We start from the raw sequence: 21064 nt of genomic DNA, 5'->3' as shown, positions 1-21064 counted from the left end.
AGCCTGAGATAATGCACTTTAGAAATCATCTAGTCCATTCAGAGCATTTCCTCTACAGCACTCTCAACAAATGGTCATTTTAGCCTTAACAAGAAAGCCTAGACTAGAAAATAGGACTGCCTGACTCCCAAACTTATCTATTCCCCTTTGGAATCACTCTATTAGGAAGATTTTATGTACATGGAAACAAAATTTTCATTTTTCCAGCTCTTCCCCTTTGCTCCTAGTTCTTCCTATTTGAAAAATAAACCAATTTACTAATCTCTACTAATGTCAGTGAGGTCCAAGTTCCTTCCATACTTGCTGAAAGAATCACCTTAGAGATCACAGAGTATCTCTTTCATTTTATAAATAAAGAATTTATTTACAAATAGAAATTATTTATTTTTATTATTTTTTTGCTGAGGTAAATGGAATTAAGTGACTTGCCCAGGATCACACAGCTAGGAAGTGTTAAGTGTCTGAGGCTAGATTTGAACTCAGGTTCTCCTGACTTCAGGGCTGGTGCTCTATCCACTGCACACCTACCTGCCCCTTGAGAGAGTGAGAGTGACTTGGTCTAATTCATACAGATAGGGAAAGATCTGGCAGTATGGTGCTGTCACCTGCAATCTAGAGTCCGGATTTCAACCCCCAGACTAGTCTTTCCACTTTATGCTCAGCTCCATTTTACAGATGGAGAAACTGAAGCCTAAAGAATTTGCAACTAAGCCAAGTTATGAACTTTTGAAGTAGATGGTGGTAGAATCTAGATCTCCCAGAGATCACATATTAGGAACTTGTCTGAGATCCCACAGATAGTAAGTATCACAGACAGGGAATCAAAAGAGGTAGCTTGTTGTACTTCACAAGTGCAGGATGGGGAAAGATGGGTTAGATACCAGTTTGTCTGGAAAAGATTTGGGGGTGTTAATAGACTGCAAAGTCCAAATAAGTCAGCAATTTGTGTGAGGCAGAGAAAAGCTAGTGCAATCTGAATCCGCATTAAGAAAGACTTAGCTTCCAGAAATAGGGAAGTGATAATTCCATCGACCTCTGCCTTTGGCAGAACACATCCGATGTTGTTGGGGAAATACTTGAGCAAAGCCTCTGATAAAGGTTCAGAGGAAGGGATTGGGGATGATGAAGAGGCTCAAGTCCAAGGCCTGAGAGAAATGGTTGAAGGAACTTGAGATGTTTAGAGGAGAATCATGGAGGGATCTCAGTTGGAAGAGGAGTTATATTTGATAACTTTGTTCCCAGCAGGCAATGGCCTCAGCAATGGCTCGTAGTCAGGACAAACTTGGTAGCAATGAGAGCTGTCCAAAAGCAGCATGCCCCACCAATATGTTGCATATGTCCATTACCTTTGCTCTTGTCTTCCCCTAGGCTTGAGTTGCTTTTCCACACTTTTTGATTACGTTCTCCAAGAGGACAGCAGGAACTCTCTTTGTTGAATTCCATTGGAAAATAGCTAATACTTGTTTAATGTTACAACATCCTTGGGAGGTAAGGTTATTATCCCTAATTTACAGATAAGTAAACTGAGGCTCAGAGGGGAATATTTCATTCATTAAATACTTTAAAAATTTTTTATTAAAGCTTTTTATTTTCACAACATATGCATGGCTAATTTTTCAACACTGAAAAACCCATTGCAAAAACCTTGCAAAACCCATTCATTAGATACTTGAGATTTAAACCTTAGAATCAAATTCAGGCCTTTTTATGCCAAGACCAGTGTTATTTCTACAAAATCCCAGAGGGCCTGGACAGAGAGATAGACCCAGACCAGACAAGATAGCAAAGCTCCTCAATATACCATTATCATTGAGTGAGAAGTTGTCATTGAATATTTTTGCTTGTGTGCCCAGAAACTGGATCTTCCCAGTTCTGAAGGGAGAGAATCACTATGGTACCAGTAAAGCATTGTGGGATAAATTCAGAGACCTGAGGACTGAATTTCAGATCCGCTGATACCCCCAATAAGAACACAGGTGAACTCCCAGAAGAGGAGATTCCCTCTACCAATGAAAGTCAACACTTCACACATATTCATGTATGTTATTTTATACACCCATGTATACATATATTTCTGTGTGTATGTAAATCCTGAGATATCTATACACTCTCATGCACAAAATTCTTAGCTTGCCACTAAGATAAACAGCGAGAGCTGTGGGTGGGCTGGGCCAGGTCAGCTCACTACTTGACATTTGAGGAAGCAGGATTAGGACTTTACAGATGAGCACTGACTCCTTCTGTATAAGAAGTACTTAGAATTGTATGTGTTCATCTCTCTTTGGAGACAAAGGACGGCCTTTTTGTCACATTGATAACTCTTCATCTCACACTGGCTGCCAGCACCTGTTTGGAAAAGAGGAGCTGGAGAAGGATGGATTCTAGCTCTGGCTGCAGAATCAGGGGGTTAATTTCCTTATGCTATCACCCTCTGTGTTTGAGGAGATTTTGTTTGTTTGTTTCTTCTTTCACAATATGACTAATGTGGAAATGTGTTTTACATTATTGCACATGTATAACCTATATTGAAATGCTTGCTGTCTTGCAGAGGGGAATAAGAAGAAAAATTTGGAATTGAAAATCTTTCTAAAATGAATGTTGAAAATTGTCTTTATGCATAATAAAAGATAATGTACTATTAAAAAGTATCTCCAATGACTAGCACAATAGATTGGCACTTTTTCTGGCTGTTTAGTCGTTTTCGGTTGTATCTGACTCTTCATGACCTCATATGGGGTTTTCTTGGCAAAGATACTGGAATGGTTTGCCATTTTCTTCTCCAACTCATTTTACAGATAAAGAAACTGAGGTAAACAGGATTATGTGACTTAGCCAGGGTCTGAGTAAGTGTCTGAGATCAGATTTGAACCAGGAAGATGAGTCTGACTTCAGGCCCCTCATTCTATCCAATGTGCCATTCCAGCTGCTTTGTGCACTTATGTATGTTGGCATGTAGCAGGAACTTAAATGTTTTTGATTGATATTTTTCAACTTTAGAACTCCCATGTTCCTTATTTCTTAATCTTTGAAGACAGAGGCAGCATCTCATTCACTCATCCATTAATAATAACATTTCTTAATTGCCTAATATATGTAGGGAATTGTAGCAGATTCTGCTGTCTTTACTAACCTCAGGATCACATCGTAACTTGCACGTGTTAAATACTTGATGAAAACTTGTTGAATAAATGACTAAGAATTGTAAGAACATAGACTTAGATATGACAGGGACTTCAGTGACCAAGGAGTGCACTCCTTTCATTTTATGGATGAGGAAACTATGTCCCCTGTTTCTAAAGGGGCAAATTCAGCTTTTGTTTATATGTCCCTAGCACCTAGCAGGCACAATGCCTGGAACAAAGCAGATACTTAGTTAATATTGGTTGGTTAAGTAGAGGTACTCAGATTTGAAGCCAGATATTCTAACTCCAAATATTGTGCTTTGCCCCAACTATACTGAACCACCACTGTGTCCCATCCTTAATTTTTATGGTGAGAATAGTGATGGTAGCGGTAGTGTTGTGGATGGGGTTGATGGTGGTGATGGTGAATGCAGTCATAGTGATGATGACATTATTATTAATGATGATGATGGTATAGATGGCATCTGGGATGGGGATGGGAATGATGTTGGAATTAGTGATACGGGAATGGTGCTGATGGGACTGGTGGGGATAGAGATGATGATGGTGATGTTAGTGATGGGGACAATAGGAATAGTCATGGTGATGGTGATATTGATGGTAGTAGTGGTGATAATGAAGATTACATTTGTCCTTCAGGAAAAGAGGGTCTGGTTAGGAGGGAAATCTCAATAAATTAGACTGAGCAGACTCTCTTTCCCCTGAGCAGCTCATTCTCCTCATTTCTATTGGCTCTCCAATATGGAGCTATTGACCAGAGGTCAATACTCTGACCTCAACCCAAGACTTAATTTATTCCTGTTCTAAGAGCTTTGGGACCAGTTCTTCCCTTGAGCCAATATCATGCCCTCCTCCTACTTCACACCTTTAATACTAGGCTTGAAAACTCACCAACTCTGGCAAGTTTTCTCATTCTCCAGTCTCAGCTATTCAACATCTTACAGCTTTGGATAAGAGTTTGCACCATTCAAGTGAATGGCTGGACGATTAGAATATAGAATGTCGGAGTAGAAAGAAGACAGAATATAGACATAGGACAGAGACAGGAAGATCCCTGAGAACTCTGAATTTCAAAGCTGGGAGAAGGAAGGGATATGTTCAGTGGAAAGAATGTTCTGGATCCCTAAATAAGACAAATCATTGAATCAACCTATTCTGTTCCCTTAACAAAAATAAAATTGATGAGATTTTTGCTTGAGGGTCTTACAAAAAACTAAAATGAAAGAATGAAAACTTAAAGGGGAAAAAAATCTATGTGAATAAGGCTGCTTTAGAGACTTCTCTCCCCCTATCCATCAAGACAGAAAGAGGATCTCCAAGCACATATTTTGAAGCAGCTTAGAAAAACAATGGATTTTTAAGCTAAGAAACCTGGGTTTTGAATTCTCCTTCTGATATTTACTATTTTGGGGGGAGTCACATCCCCTCCCTAGGTCTGTTTTCTCCTCTGTAAAGTGAAGCGGTTAGACTAGATGATCTCTGAGGTCCTTTCCAATTCTAAATCCCATGACTCTAGAATGATCACTAAAGCAGCCTTCTAGGGTTCCCAATGTCCATAGTGCTTTTTTGGAAACAATTTTTGAATAGCATCAGTTTTAGGATCTGAGCACCACTACCCATCTTTCTGTGATGAGCTCACCTTTGTTCCTGTCTTATTGTAGTGGTTAAAGTGATGTTACAGACCAAATTCTAATCCCAGTTTTTCCACTAACTTTCTGTGTGAGCTTGGTCAAGGCAATTCCCTTCTTTGGGCCTCAGTTTCCTTACATATCAAATAAGGAGGTTGAATGAGACTATCTCTAAGTGTCCTTTTTATACTAACATTTTTGTTCTAAGATCCCTCTTAACTTTGACATTCTGTTCTAAACTTCTTCCAAGCTCTTTTTTAAAAAAAATTTTAATAGCTTTTTATTTACAAGTTGTATGTATGCATCGGTAATTTTGCAGCATTGACAATTGCCAACCTTTTGTTCCAATTTTTACCCTCCTTCCCTCCACCCCCTTTCTTAGATGGCAGGATGACCAATATATCTTAAATATATTAGAGGATAAATTAAATACAAAATAAGTATACATGTCCAGACAGTTATTTTGCTGTATAAAAAGAATCGGACTCTGAAATATTGTACAGTTAGCCTATGAAGGAAATGAAAAAATGTAGGTGGGCAAAAATATAGTGATTGGGAATTCAATGTAATGGTTCTTAGTCATCTCCCAGAGTTCTTTCCCTGGGTTTAGCTGGTTCAGTTCATTACTGCTCCATTAGAACTGATTTGGTACATTTCGTTGCTGAAGATGGCCAGATCCATCAGAATCGATCATAATATAGTATTGTTGTTGAAATATATAATGATCTCCTGGTTCTGCTCACTTCACTCAGCATCAGTACGTGTAAGTCTCTCCAGGCCTTTCTGAAATCATCCTGCTGGTCATTTCTTACTGAACAATAATATTCCATAATATTCATATGCCACAATTTATTCAGCCATTCTCCAACTGATGGGCATCCACTCAGTTTCCAGTTTCTGGCCACTACAAAAAGGGCTGCCACAAACATTCTTGCACATACAGGTCCCTTTCTCTTCTTTAAGATCTCTTTGGGATATAAGCCTAGTATAAACTTCTTCCAAGTTCTAACATCCTGTGTTCTAAGGGCCCTCCCAGCTCTGACATCCTGGGTTCTAAGGTCCCTCTCAACTCTGACACTCTGGGTTCTAAGGATCCTCTCAGTTCTCATATTATCTATGATTCAGTGACAACTCTTGGCACTGGAGCTCTGCTCATCAGGTTAAGAGTTGTGTCACTACTTTGCTTCACTTCTGGTTTAGTCAAAAACCCCAGAAAGACACATGTTGATCTTGGAGGAATGGACTCCCAGGAAGAGTCAGGGGAGGTTGGGAGTGGGGAAGGGAGCTGGTCCTCTCAACACTTACCACAAGTAATGGATATAGCCAAGTCAAGCAGCAGAAACTTCATCTTTGCGACTGATCTGAAGGGAGCTGGATCCAGTTCCAACTTTCCCTTGGCCTTGCCCGTAGAGGGTCCCTAGTTGAAGACTGTGGAATTTGGATCTGTCTAGAAGGCAAGGGTGAACTTATGGTCTAGGCAAGAACAGCATTCTGGTGAAGTGAACATAGACCTTTCATGCAGTCTCAACGGAATTAAATAGTGCTTAGAGCTAGGAGACTCCAGACTCAGATCATCTCTTAAGCTAAAAGGTAAACTCCTTTGTTTAGCATTTAAATCTTCCTCTAGCCTTTTTTCAGACAGATTTTACATTGTGTCCCTTTATGTTGTTGACTACATACACCATTACACCTCCATGTCTTTTCCCAAACTGTTCCCTGATTCTGTAATATATACCTTTTTATCTCCTTAGCTACATAGAACCCTTAGGATTTCTTCAAGTGCACTGTCTTCAAAACGATCCAGTTATAAGCTACTTCCTACTTCCCATATTACCTTGTATTAATTCAGAGTGTATACACACACACACACACACACACACTCACACACATTCACACAAATATACTATATATCTAAATTGTTTTATTTAAAAATTTTATTGAATTTTAATTTATAGAATAAAACAAGCATTTTCATAACACAGTACAATAAAAATGACTACATGAAGCCGCAAATCTACCATGTACAACTTGCTATTCCTTTCAAATATAAAACAAAATTATCCTGTAAATTTCTTTTTTTCCTTTTTTTTCTTCCCCCCACTAGAGATGGTGAATATATATACATATATATGTATACATATATATATATATACATGTGTATATTATATATGTTTTTAATGAATATTCATTGGAATGAACCCAGTGATGAAATCCATGAATCCATAGATAAATTGAAATGATTGAAAATTCATACAGTGAATGAATGAATTAAAAACTATCAGTGAAAAATATACGTGTGTTTATATATGTGGGGTGTGTGTGTGTATAAAAATTCTAATTTACTTATTTGTGTAAAATGTTGCTCCTCTTCACCCCTTTTCACTCTTTCTTTCCTGTCTTCCTGATGCCCCAACTAACCTTCTACCTATCATGCCATACTATAAGACATGAAGATTCAGGTTTTTGTAGTCCTAAAGATCAGTGTGCCTTGAGAAATCTGGTACTTCCTTGTATTTGTAGCCCCAGTGCTTACCACTGATAGATAGTAGGTAATTACTAAATGCTTATTGACTGGTTGATTGATTAGATGATTGATTCTTTGAGGGAAAGAAAGATAAGGGGCCCTGGGCCTTGTGTGACTAGACTAGGGGAGGATCATAGAATTTTGAATGTAGAGAGTCAGAGGACCTGGGTGGGAACTTTGGTTTTGCTATTTATTATCATTGCAATCACATACAAGTTATCTGTCTTCTTTAGGCCTCAGTAAAGTTCTAGAAAGAGGCTATAGGGAACAAAACCAAGAGAACATTGTACACCGCAACAACAAGATTATGGGCTGATCAATTCTGATGGATGTGACTCTTTCCAACAATGAGGTGATTCAGGCCAATTCCGATAGACTTGTGATAGAGAAAGCCATTTGCATCCAGAGAGAGTACTATGGGGACTGAATGTGGATCACAACATAATGTCTTCACAATTTTTATTGCTTGCTTTTTTTTTCTTTCTCATTTTTTCCTTTTTGATCTGATTTTTCTTGTGCAGCATGAGAAATATATATGTTTAGAAAAATTGCACATGTTTAATCTATCATGGATTACTTACAGTCTAGGGAAAGGGGGAGGTGGGAAAATAGGGAGAAAAGATGGAACACAAGGGTGAATGTTAAAAACTATCTTTGCATGTATTTTGAAAATTAAAAAGCTATTATTAAAAAAAATTAGTCTCAGGGCCCTGTTGGGTAGGGCTAGATGTGTAGAAATCCCACATCTCTTCAGTGCACTGATAGTAATTTGTCAACAAACATTCCAAAATGTCCTACCTCTATGCTAGGCCCATAGAACAGGCAATAAAGAGACAAAACAAAAACCAGTTGTTGCCCTGAAGGAGCCCACATTCTAATGAGGAAGATGACTTGTCAATGAATAGGAATATTCAAGATACATTCAGGGTAGGTGGGAAATAAGCAAGGGAAAGGCTCTTGAAACTAGGGAGGAGCAAAGGAACTAGGATTTATATTGTTGACTTCATAAAGTCAACAATATATATTTATATTTATATTTATATATTTAGCTGGGGATAAGTTGTAAAGGAAGCCAAGGAAACAAGACAGTTAGGTAGCTTAGTGGATAGAGAGCTGGTTTTGCAGTCAGGAAGCCTTAAATTCAAATTCAGCCTAAGACACTTAGTAGCTATATGACTCTGGACAAGTCACTTGAGCCTGTTTGCCTCACACATGTGCATGTATTTGCATCTCCACTATACTTGGCACATAGTAGACACTTAATAAATGTTCATTGATTATTGACCAGTTATGATTATCACAAAGTATCTTGTAGGATTGGGAGGAATCATGACCCTGTGGAAGACAATGGGGGCACTTTAGGCATTGGAAAGTTGCCTAGCCTGACTTTTCCAAGGTAGGCAGTGAAGAGCATGTCTGATTGCTTCCTCCCCATTATCTGCAGCTAAGAATCAGAAGGGAGAGGTTGCTCCTAGATCCCAGGAGTGAGACACCGCACATCTGGCTGAAAGATGTGACTAAAAAAGGACCCATCTTTTGGTTTAAAAAACAGAGGAAACCTTATATATCTAACTAATCATTATCTTCCCAGAAAAGTGATCTTGGGTAGCCACACACTTATTCCAGGGAGGCTGATAGTGCTCAGAATGGACTATCGATCATGGAAAGTCAGGACTGGAAGGACCTTAGTATAGAAAATGTCACAGAATGTCAGAGTTGGGAGGACCTTAGAACAGAGAATATCAGAGCAGGAGGGACCTTAGAACCTAGAGTATGAGAGTTGAGAGGGATCTTAGAATCCAGAATATCAAAGCTGAGAGAATACTTAGAACATAGAAAGTCAGAGTTGGGAGAACCCTTAGAGTAGACAATGTCAGATCTGGAAGAGACCTTAGACTTAAAATGTTAGAACTGGGAGAGCTCTTAGAAAGTGCTGGAAGGAACCTCAGAACACAGAATATCAGAGCAGGAGGAATCTTAGAATGTAGAGTATGGAGTTGAAAGGAATCTTAGAACCCAGAACAGCAAAGCTGAGAGGACCCTTAGAGCATAGAATGTCAGAGCTGGAAAGGCCCTTAGACAAAGAAGTCAGAACTGGGAGAGTCCTCAGACTAGAGAATGTTAGAGTCCTTAGAACACAGAACATCAGAGCTAGAAGGATATTAGAACATAGAGCGTTAGAGTTGGGAGTACCCTTAAAAGTACAGAATGTCAGAGTTAGAAGAGTCTTAGAACATAGAATGTCAGAGCTAGAAGGCCCACATAGAATACCCAGAGCACTATGAAATCTAAAGAATTTACTTCAAAGATTCCAGTCTATTTTGAAGTGACTTCTCAAAACCAATGTATAGGTTCTGTTTTTTGTTTTGCTTTTTTTTTTTTTTTTTATAAGGCTTCACAACAGAGTTAGAACCCCATCCTAAGGTGTCTTCCCACCAAAGATAAAGGAGGGTTTAATTTAGCATTTAGGATTCTGGTCTTCACAGAGGAACTTCAAAAAGAAACTATAGCTCTTCTGGTAGCTCTCCAGATTTCGCTGCAGGCAGAGGGCAAGTTCCTTGTCACACTGGCAAATCTTCTTCTCACAATGGCTCTCCCCCCCTGATAGGAAGCCAGAGACAAGGGAAATTTGGGATAGATTCTGCTACATTCTGCTATGTTCATCTTCCCATCAGCCTAAACACCCACCCACAATACCATAGGTCCAGCACCAAAGAGATTAATGCTGTCTCTTCCTGGTCTTGGGACCTGTTGCCTCAAGGAATGCGGCTCCTATTGGGTGGAGTCACACTGGGGATACCCAAGGGCCTGGAGAAATTACCTCACAGATTTCTAGGAGTGGAAGATAACCAGGAATGGAATGGTTTTAAGGTGGCCAGTTCTGATGATTGCCAATCATCATGGCATAACTGATGATTGCCAAGCAGAATCAAATATCTGGAATTTCTGTGAACTCCAAAAATCAATGTTCTATTTTCATTTATTGGGCAAGTGAGTCATTTTTTCATGTAGTTATTTCAGTCATATCTGACTCTTCATGACCTCAGTTGGGGATTTTCTTGGAAGGGATATTGGAATGGTTTGCCATCTCCTTCTTCATCTTATTTTACAGATGAGAAAACTGAGGCAAACAAAATTAAGTGACTTGTCCCAACTGACCCAGCTCTTAAGTGTCTGAGGCCAGATTTGAATTCATGAAGACCGGACTTCTTGACTCCAGACTGTCATCCCCTAGTGGCCTATTTGGAGAAATATCACCACTTGAGACTCAAGCTTTAGACAGAAGGTTTTTCTCCCACCCCTAAGCAAGTTACTCAATTTCCCTTGGACCTCAGTTTCCTCATTTGTAACATGAGGAGGTACTAGATTATTTCGATGATCCTTTCTAAATCTGTGCTGACTAGGGGGCAGAGTGACTATACTATCAGGCCCAAAGTCAGGAAGACCTGGTTCAAATTCTATCTTTAATACTTATTAGGTGGGTTCTCATGGGCAAGCCATTGATCTTTGAACCTTAGTCTCCCCATCTATAATATCTTTAGTAACAATTATTTTCCAGGTTCAAATAAGATTGTCTGCAAAGTGCTTTCTAATTCTTTTAGTGCTAATAATAGACACTCTAGCTATTGTTATTACTGAGATCTTGGAGGTGTTTTGGATGGGCTTAGGAGGAATCATGACCCTATCTTGGAGGGAATCATGGAGATACTTTAACCATGGGAAAATTGCCTAGCCTGGCTTTCCCAAGATAGGCAGTGAGGAGCATAAAAACTTATCCTTTCCCCATCATCCCCAACTAGAAATCAGAAAGGAAATGCTACTTCTAGAGGTCATGAATGATGTCTAATAACTTAAACGATGAGATTTTGGGCCTTTCAGGGACTTTAGGGGCCATGGAGTTTCTCATTTTACATATGGGGAAAGTGAAGCCCATAGAGAGGAAGTGGTTTACCCAGTGTGACACAGCCAGAATTGAAACCCTTCTCCAGGCCTGTTTCTTCCCCTACCAAATGAGAGGGTTGGATTACATGACCCTCCAAGCTTCCTTCTGAATCTAAAAGCTTTTAGTCTCTAAAACTACCCAGTTAGTCAGGGTTTAGATGAAGGTTAGGTTCTTGATATAGCATCTACTCCCTCTAGATTAGGAAGACCTTGGCCCAGAAACTCACAGCACACAATGTTTCCGTCATTATAGTTGTAGTTGTACCTGCCCACAAGGACGTGACATCTCTGTTGCTGTAGGTGTTTGTAGCAGCAATCATGAATCTTGCAGCACCTGGGCAGGGAGAAAGGATGGCAAAACAGACATGAAGCATAATAGCACTTAGCCTGTTCTCTTTCTCCAGCTTTCCTTCAATTCTTACTTTTGTCATTGCCCACTAAATTTTGGGAGAGAAAAGGAACATCTTAGAGAATGATTCCCTATCTCTACTAATAGAACTGGATTTAGATTCCCCATGACAGAAAGGAAATGTATGTACCAAAGTGAAGCTAATACCTTACTGTATGCTTTGATATCAGAGAATAATGAAATCACAGATTATCAGCATTTTAAGCAAACTTGGGGCATAGAATGTCAGAGCTGGTAAACATTAAATGTTTATTTAATTTAAATTTAAATTACCAATGTTTAAAACATTGAATATTTCTCATGGTTTTTCCCTTTTGGTCTGCTTCTCTTTTCTCCAACATGACTAATGCAGAGGTATGTTTAATATGATTGTACATGTATAACCTTATGTGTTTGAGGTTTGGCACCAAATGATGATATTGATGTTTAGGCACCAAAGTTGAGATTGGATCATGTGACAAATTCACAATGGCCAATCTCTTTGGCAAAAGGGAGGTTTATTTAGGAGAGGAAATTATGGACAAAATAAAAAGATACAATAGACATCAGGAATGATAAAATGTGAAATAAGATTTGAGAGAGCATATAGTCAGAAAGGAAGCTGGTTTTAACAATTAACAATGGGAAAAAAAAGTTTCCTATAGGAACTCACAATTAATCAGGAGAAAGGGAATACACCATAAAGTAGGAATATTCCATTATCCTGTTTTGACACTATCTGTGGAAACCTAACGTCTCATACTCCTCACAGCCTCCCATTATTAGGTTTCCACTGATAGTGTCAAAACAGGATGAAGGGAGGGTTGAAATATTTTGTTAAAATAATTCTAACCAATTACTGTGTGAATCAAGGAACTGGCTAAACAGCAAAGTTCCTGACAGAGTTAAAATGGCTAGGGTCAACGACAGGATAGAAACCTTTTGATATATGAAATGGGAGCAAAGAGGATTGTAAATTTGACCAATTGTAATTCAGATTATAAATCTGACCAATTGTAACTAACTCTGACTAAATCTGACCAATCTGAACTTTGAAGGGAAGGGCGAGGAACTGAACTAATAATATAAAGCTTGCTTTGGCTTCAGTATTCAGTGTGTATTTCCCCAGTGAACACGCCCACTTCTCATGAGAATAGTTGAATAAAGGATTCTTCTCTCACTCTAAAAGAACTTTGGCTGTACCATTCATTACTCTTGGACCAGCTTGCAACTGAATTCCCCAACCCCGCTGGGTTCCAGAGAGTCTTTTGATAACACAGGCTAAATCCATAGAGGAGTTTAGCACCTTAAAAGAATTAAGAAATAAGAAAGAGAAAGATACTATGAAGCATGGGGGAGGAATGAGAGGAAAGACACCATAAGGCGTAAAGGAGGGGGAAGGAGAAAGATACCAAGAGACTGAAAGCTGTAACGGGCTAACTCAAAAGGGATTCTGCAAAGATGGCATGGGCCATAGACAGATTTGTAGGGAAAATTTAACCTCAGGGGTTTGATATAACTTGAATTTCTGACTGGACGTAGCAAGGTGGAGCTACCCAAACCCTCCACATAGGGTGAGGTTAAACTGATCCCCATCAGTTCCCTTTCCTGCTTATCTCAGGGAGTAATTTTATCAGTACTTCAGGCTTTCTATGCTAACCCCACCTCGTTATCCAGAACCTCATCATAACCTATATTACATCGCTTGCTCTCTTGGGGAGGGGGAAGAAAAAAGAGGGAAAAAAAATTGAAACTCAAAATTGTACAAAACTAAATGCTGAAAACTATCTTTACATATAAATAGAAAAAAATAATATTAAGTGGAAAAAATGAAGCAGAAGCTCAAAACCCCCCCAAAATCACTGTAACTTTTTAAACATATAATTGGGAAATAATTAATGAAATGAATTTATATGTATGTGCATATATTAATTTTGTTAATTATTTCACATACTCACATACAAATATATCTAAAGAATATTGAATACTTGCCTTGGAAGAGGCCCTAGAATAGAGAATGTTAGGGTAGTGTAAAGGAGAAATGAAGAAATCTGGTTGTTTTTTAAACCTTACAATGTGAGGTTAGGAAGGTAGGAGACCATCTCTTAATCAACTTAAATGGCTACCACATATTAGTATTTTGTTCTAAGATAAAAGCTCAGGAGGGAGGACTCTTGTGGATACTCTCTCCGCTGTGGGTCTGGACCATGACCTTGTCTGGGTTAATAAGGACCGGTCTAATAAAATATGAAGAGTCTCATCACTAGTAGGAACTCCACAAGTTGATGTTTTCCATTAGATTGTGAACTCCTTGAAGTCAGAGACTTCTTTTGTCTTTCTTTATATCCCCAGCTGCTTAACACAGGATCTGGCACATAATAAATGCTTATTGACTAACTGACTGAGTTTTTTGGCTTATAAACTCCCTGAATTACAGTTGAATTGGGCTGATTGAGGACTTTAGGAGTCCTGGAATCTATGGAAATTCTCCTCCCTTAATGACTTCAAGATGAGTTGGCTGAGATGAGAGCAGAAGGTCCTTTAAAACTACCTTTAGAAGGGGTAGTTACCAGTCAGTTGGATCTTTGGGTTGACCTTTGCCTCCTAGTCCACAGTGGCATCCATAGTTTAGATAACTGAAGATAGGATTTTTTCCTGTTGCCTGTTTAATCATTTTATTCAGCTCCTTCAGGCTCCCATGGCTTGGGGCTATTGCTCCTGGAAGAAAAATATTAGGAACATGTATCATAAAACTGTCAAACATTTTACTTGGGGAAGAAAAGGGCGGGAGAAGGATATGACATGAGAGAGATATTTTTTAGATATTTAAAAGGAAAAGGGACCAGACTTTTGATATTTGTCCTAGAAGGCAGATTTACAAGTAAAGAAGTTGTAAAGAGAAAATGTAGGCTTGATGTTAGAGAAAACTTTCTAATTGTTCCCACAAGCCACAAATGAGAGTAATCTGTCTTGGAAAGCAGGCACTTCCCTCACTGGGTATCTTCAAGTAGAAACAAGTAACAAGTAGTTACTTGTTACAAGTAGAGCAGTAACAAGTGGTTACTTGTTGAAAGTGATATAGATGTGGGTGGATTTCTTTTTTATTATTTTATCATCTTCCAGTGTTCGAGTCCAGCTTCAAACACTTAGTAGCTGTGTGAACCTGGGTAAGTCACTTAACCCTGTTTGCCTCAATTTCCTCATCTGTAAAACAAGAAGGAAATTGTAAATCACTCCAAATTTTTTTTCAAGAAAACTCCAAATGGAATCAAAAAGAGTCTGACACAACTAAAAAGCAACTTAATAACAACAATAAAATGAGAGAATGAGAGGCAGTGGAGGGCAGTAGCTGAAGACCTAATCTTGAAGCTAGGAAGGAAGACCTCAATTCAAGTTTCCCTTCTGACACTTTTTGGCTATGTGATTCCAGGCAACTCACTGAATCTCTCATTGTCAAAAGCAATTAAGACCATGTTGCAGGACAAAGATCTACAAGTGGTACCTGGTTCCAAATACCAGTGAAACCCTAGGTCCAGTTCTAGTTCCTATCTTTATCCTAAAATGAAACATAGATACTAGGTAGCTTTGACATAACTGGTCAATTCAACTCAGCAAAATCTTTACTAAATACCTAACATGTGAAAAATGCTGGGCTGAATTGTTTAGCTATAACTTGTCCTGCCCTCAGGGAGCTCACAATCTAGTAGAGGGATATGAAAGCTACAAAAATGATTACACTATATATCATCATATGATAATTACGTTAGCAAAGTAATCCGTCCTTCCCCCCCCCCCCCCCCCCCCCCCCCCCCCCCAACTCTCACTAAGTGCCACTTGAGAGAAAAAGGTCTTTTCAGGACTGAAGTGACAAGAGAAAGCTTGCTGCATATGCTTATGCTTGTTGCATAAGGACAACATTTCAATTGGACTTTAAAGGCTGATTAAGAAATGGAAATAAGGTCTAAAGGAAAAACAGGAATAACTGCTTCACTGAAAAAATCATGAGGGTATGTAGTAGCCCTCCCTTAACTTTGGCTAAAATCACTCCCTAAGACAGCTGTGGGCTGTTCAGTCTCTCAACCTGAGCTCTGAATAGAAGTGACTTGGGTTGGGAATGGTGAAGGCTGATCACAGACAAAGGGAAGAAGAGACTTCGAAGTTGGTGGCTCCATAACATTGGAGAGGTAAGTCCCCCCTAGCCAGGATATATACCTTGACCACATGGGTTCCCCTCCAAGTGAGCCCTGGCCACATATATCCCTGCATTCGCCCCCTCCCTTGTTGATGGTGTGGCAATGTGTAATGGAAGAGACCCGCAAGTTCTGTAACTTTGGAGGATTAAATTTCCCCAGCCAGAATATATGCCCTGGCCACATGGACTCCTTTCACAAGTGAGCCCTAGCTATACAAATTCCCTGCATTTGCCACCTCCCTTCTCTCCCACCTCACTTCCTGATGGTATGGCAATCTCCAGTAGAGGGAACTCCCGGGCTCTTTAACATTGGAGATGTAAGTCCCTCCCAGTCAGAATATGTGTCCTGTCCATAAGGGTTTCTTCAGAAATGAGCTCTGGTCACACACGGTTCCTATGTTTACCCCGCTCCCCCTTACTGATGGTGTGGTGATATGTGATAGCCTTTATATAGCTGTATATAACTGCCCCTAATTTTGCTATGCTATTGAGTTAAATCTTTTTTGCTTTGAACTAATGTTAGTCAATAAACATTTGTTTATTATGCCAGACACTTTGCTAAGTGTTTTATATGTGTATGTATATAAATATAACTATATATATAAAGAGAACAGTTCCTGTTCTCAAGAAACTCAAATCTAATAGGGGAGACAACAAACAAACAAATATCTACAAACTATATACAGGATAAATTGAAAATAATTAACAAAGAGAAGGCACTGAGATTAAGAGAATTTAGAGAAGAGTTCCTAGAATTATAGTTGGGGTTTAAAGGAAACTAGGGAAGTTGGGAAGCAGAGATAAGGAGGAAAAGCATTCCAGGTATGGGGGGATGATAGCCAGTCAGAAAAAATGCTAGGTACCAAGAGCCAAGAGATTAAGGGAATTCCTTATGGACCAGCCAGGAGGCCAGAGTCATTGGATTGGAGAGTGAATATTGCAGAGTGAGATGTAGAAATACCAGAAAGGGAGGAGAGGGCTAGGTGATGAAGGTCTTTGAATGTCAGGGGATTTATATCCTGAAGGTGACAGGATATGGAGTTTATTTAGTAGAGTGGGCACATGATGGGGCCTGCATTTTAGGAAAATTATTTTAGTTGCTGAATGGAGGATATAATGAAGTGGGGAGACACTTGAAGAAGTCAGACCCACCCTTTTCTCTCCACCGATAACTATTGCAGTAGTCCAGATGTAAGATGATAAGAGTCTGCAGTGGAGTAGTGACAATGTAGCTCTGGTTGGTCTTTTCCTCTTGGAATAAGACTATGCTGGATAGAGTTGTGGGGAGGAGAAGGGATTGGAACAGCTACTAGCTCTTAGGACCAGATCCCTTCTGATAAACTTCACTTACCTAAGGTAATGAGCACAACCCACAACAGTACCAGTTGCATGGTCCAAGACGGCCAATCTGGACTGTCTCCAAGCTGGATGGCTGAGCTGTATAAACTGGTTTGGTTGCCCTGTGACCTTGTCCTGATGAAGGCTAGAAAAAACCAAGGAAGAAAACCAACCTATGAAGATTTGGCCCAGATTGGAAGGCAGAAACTTCCCTACTAGCTGTGTAAATTTGGTTAGATGATTTAATCAATATCTGACTCACTTTCCTCAACCTCCATTTAACAAAGCTTAGCTCATAACTGATTTCTTATCTGGTACCTCTACTCTAGGACATTTCTGCCTTCTCTATCATGTCTCCTTCCCTTTCTGATTCCCTCCCTCCCTTCCTCTAATTTTCAGCTTCCTTTTTGTGTAGTCTTCTTTCATTAGTTTTAAGTTTCTTGAAGGATCTTTTCTATGCCTCTCCCTCCTTCTCTTTCTCCCTCCTTCCCTCCCCCTCTCTTTCTCTCTCTCTCTCTCTCCTTCCTTCCTTCCTTCCTTGCTTCTTTTCTTTCTTTCTTTCTTTCTTTCTTTCTTTCTTTCTTTCTTTCTTTCTTTCTTTCTTTCTTTCTTTCTTTCTTTCTTTCTTTCTTTCTTTCTTCTTTCCTTCCTTCCTTCCTTCTTTCCTTCCTTCTTTTCTTTCTTTCTTCTTTCTCTCTTTTTTCTTCCTTTCTTCCTTCTTTCCTTCCTTTGTTCCTTTGTTCCTTCGTTCCTTCCTTTCTTCTTTCCCTCCTATCCCCAGTGCTTATCACAATGCCTGGCACAAAGTGGTGCTTAATAATGTTTATTAACCACTGACAATCTGTAAAATGGAAATAATAATAACACTTATCTCCTGAGTTATTGTGACAATCAAATTAATATCGGTAAAACACTTTGTAAACTTTAAAGCACTACCACATACTCACTTATTGTTATTGTAGTTGTTGGTATTCTTTTTCTTCTTCTTCCTGTGGTCCAATCAAGCTTCAAAAGCACTTTGCATAGATTATCTCATTGGATCCTTACAACATCCCTATGAGATACATCTGTTATTATCACTCCTATTTTATAGAGGAAGAAACTGAGGGTGAAGGGAAATGACACAGGATCACACAGCCTGATCCAGGTGTGTGGAATTCAAACTCAGATTTTCTCCTATATCACACTGAGGGCATTAGAAACCTGGGGGAAGCACCTGGAAGAATGAAAATAGCATTGAATTTTTAAGTCACAGAACTTGAACATCAATTTCCTGCTCTGCTACTTAAACAAATGACCTTGATCAGGCCCCTTCCCTCAGTTTCCTCATCTTTTGAGAAAGCAAAGTGATGTGGTAAGAAGGTCTGAAGTCTGAGGACTTGGGGTTCAAAACTTGTCATTTATTCCCTGTGTAATTTTAGGAAAATTGCTTAACTTCTCTTGGTCTCAATTTACTTATCTGTAAAATGCAGGATCAGATCAGTTGGCCTCTATGATCCCTTTAGGCTCTAAAGCAATGATTTATAAAAGCTGAAATGATCTCTTAAATCTCCCCCACCAATCTTAAATCCTATGATTCGACAACTAAATGGATGGGAAAATGGAACGGGATGGTGAGGCCCCCTAGAAATCTGCTTAGCTGGAAGACTAGATACTGAGCAACTGGAGAAATAACCATTTGGAGGTCCTGGGGCTCTTAATGGATAGATAAATGGGACTGGGATGCTATGCAAAAGGGCTGGGGGAATGAGAGATAGAAGGATAAGGGATTGAAGAACTGGAGAGATGAAAGAAGGGAAAAAGAAAGAAATTTTAAAGAATCCAGGATCCTGGGACAGATGGAAATAAAGAATTATTGTTGGGAGGCATAGTTCTGACCATGTTTTTCCCTGGTGGCCACCAAACCTTTGAAATAAAAATATAAACTCCTCAGTCAACTGGCTATGGTCCTTCACAACGAGTGGTTACCTACATTTTTAGTTGTCTTTTATATTATACCTTTTGCATCTCTCTAAATTTAGAGAACCATTGGTCTAGAGCTGGAAGGTCAGAGCACAGAATGGTAGCATAAAGAGACTACCTAGCCCAGTCCTTTCATTTTATAGAAAATGAGGATATGGTCTAGAAGGGGCTGAGAGCTTTATATTTGTTCAGAGGAAGCTCAGGGTTCAATTTAACAATTTCACTGCCATTTATTAGGAATCAGCCTAGATCTGGATAAGGATGCAAAGATGGAAATGAATGAACTTTTCTCTTAAACAGCTCACATTCTGCTGAGGGAATAGTAGATCTAGCTAACAGACCTAATTGAGCTGGAATGGACTTCAGAAGACATTTAGTCCAATCTCTCATTTTCTCAATGAAGCTAAGTAAGTTACTCCAGAGGAAAGAAAGAAAGCTGCTGAGATAGGATTGGAAACCAGGTCCTTTGACTCCAGCATCAGCATCAGCCAGCTGTCCAGGTATACTGGACTATAGGTAAGCCTTCATTGAGGTGAATAATAAATCCCTCTGAAGTGGTCTCATCATTCAAATTCACGCTGCATCATTCCATTGGGCTGGTTCAATGATTATTTTACATAATTCTAACTGTGAATAGTTTGAATTCAAATATATGTGGCTATTTCATTGCATTCATTTTTTGCTCTAATCAAGACTTAGTTGTAGCAGCTGTTCCTGGAACGTGGCCTTGTAGTTTCTGTCTGGGGATAGAAATTTCAACCTTTCTTTGTGTGTGTAGGGAATTGGTTTTTCCCTACAATCTCCAAGAACTCAGATTTGTAATATTGTGTGTGTGTGTGTGTGTGTGAGTGTGTGTGTGTGTGTGTGTGTGTGTGTGTGTGTGTGTCCTGGATCTCCTTGGCATCTGGCTGAAGCCTAGGGACTTCTTTGAGTATTGCTTTTAAATGAAAAAATTAAAATACAGGAGATTACAAAGACAATCAATTACATGGAAATACAATTAGCAAAATTCTTTAAAACTTCGAACAAACAAATTCCTACTGTGTGATCCTGGGTAAGTACCAGATTGCTTCCAAAAACAAAATCAAACAAACAAACCAAGTTCTTGGACTTAAGTCAAGAACTCCTCTTAGAGTCTTGTCTGTAGTTTCCTCCAAGATTTAACTCAGCTACTGTTTCTCATAAAAAATATTCCTTGATGTCTCTCTTCAAGTTACCTTATATTTACCAATATGAATGTATTGTATTTTTCCCTCAGTTGAATGTGAGCTGTTTAAGGAAAAAAAAAATCTATTTTCATCTCTGTATCCCTGCCCAGTTCTAGTACAATGTCTGGAATATGGTAAACACCTAATAAATGCCAGTTGAATTGTTGAATTGAATCCTGAGTTTCCCCTGAATAAGGCTCTTAGCCCATTCCCTCTGATCTCCAGGAAGAAAGAAAAACCATTGATGGCTCCATTGTGCCAATGGAGCTATTAAGAACTGACTTTTTCATCACTGGGGCAAAATCAGAATGGGGTTGCTCTTCTGTCTCCTTTCCCCCATAGGCCCCAGAATAGAACTTTCTCACCTTCAGGGTTCTCTTTCCTCAGATGTTTTGGGACTGGAAACTGGTGACTGATAGCTCTGCAGACTCCTCCAGCTAGTGGCCAGCTCCTTTTATAATCACTATCCCAGTGGCTTGATCCCACCCTGGACCGTTCTTGGCAACCAAGGAAGTTTGCTTTTTTCCCTTTCTCTGGAAACCATTTTAATGGGCAAGAGTAGCTGTGTGCCAGAGATGAGAAAGATGAGGGAATTTCCAGATTCCTCTGAAGTCATCAGTGCTGTGAGCAGGCACATAGTCCATAGCCGTGAAGGCTCTTAGGACACACAATGTCAGATTTGGGAGGGTCCTTAGAACACAGAATGTCAGAACTGGGAAAGGTCTTAGAGCACGGAATG

The 21064-nt window shown here is 39.3% G+C and overlaps 1 protein-coding gene across 1 annotated transcript; it reads right to left on the bottom strand.

Annotated features, from left to right (window-relative positions):
- Positions 1-9665: 9665 nt before the first annotated feature.
- PLA2G2D (phospholipase A2 group IID) lies at positions 9666-20857 on the bottom strand. Its single transcript, XM_012545495.2, has 6 exons — positions 20691-20857; positions 18103-18209; positions 17169-17300; positions 14196-14343; positions 11465-11571; positions 9666-9896 (listed from the first exon to the last, which is right to left on the bottom strand). Exons 3-6 carry the CDS (start codon positions 17206-17208, stop codon positions 9754-9756), a joined length of 438 nt encoding a protein of 145 aa, XP_012400949.1. The 5' UTR covers positions 17209-17300; positions 18103-18209; positions 20691-20857; the 3' UTR covers positions 9666-9753.
- Positions 20858-21064: the final 207 nt, after the last annotated feature.

This window comes from Sarcophilus harrisii, chromosome 3 (assembly GCF_902635505.1).
Source record: "Sarcophilus harrisii chromosome 3, mSarHar1.11, whole genome shotgun sequence".
Classification (NCBI taxonomy): Eukaryota; Metazoa; Chordata; class Mammalia; order Dasyuromorphia; family Dasyuridae; genus Sarcophilus; species Sarcophilus harrisii.
This window is presented reverse-complemented; position numbering and strand designations above follow the sequence as displayed.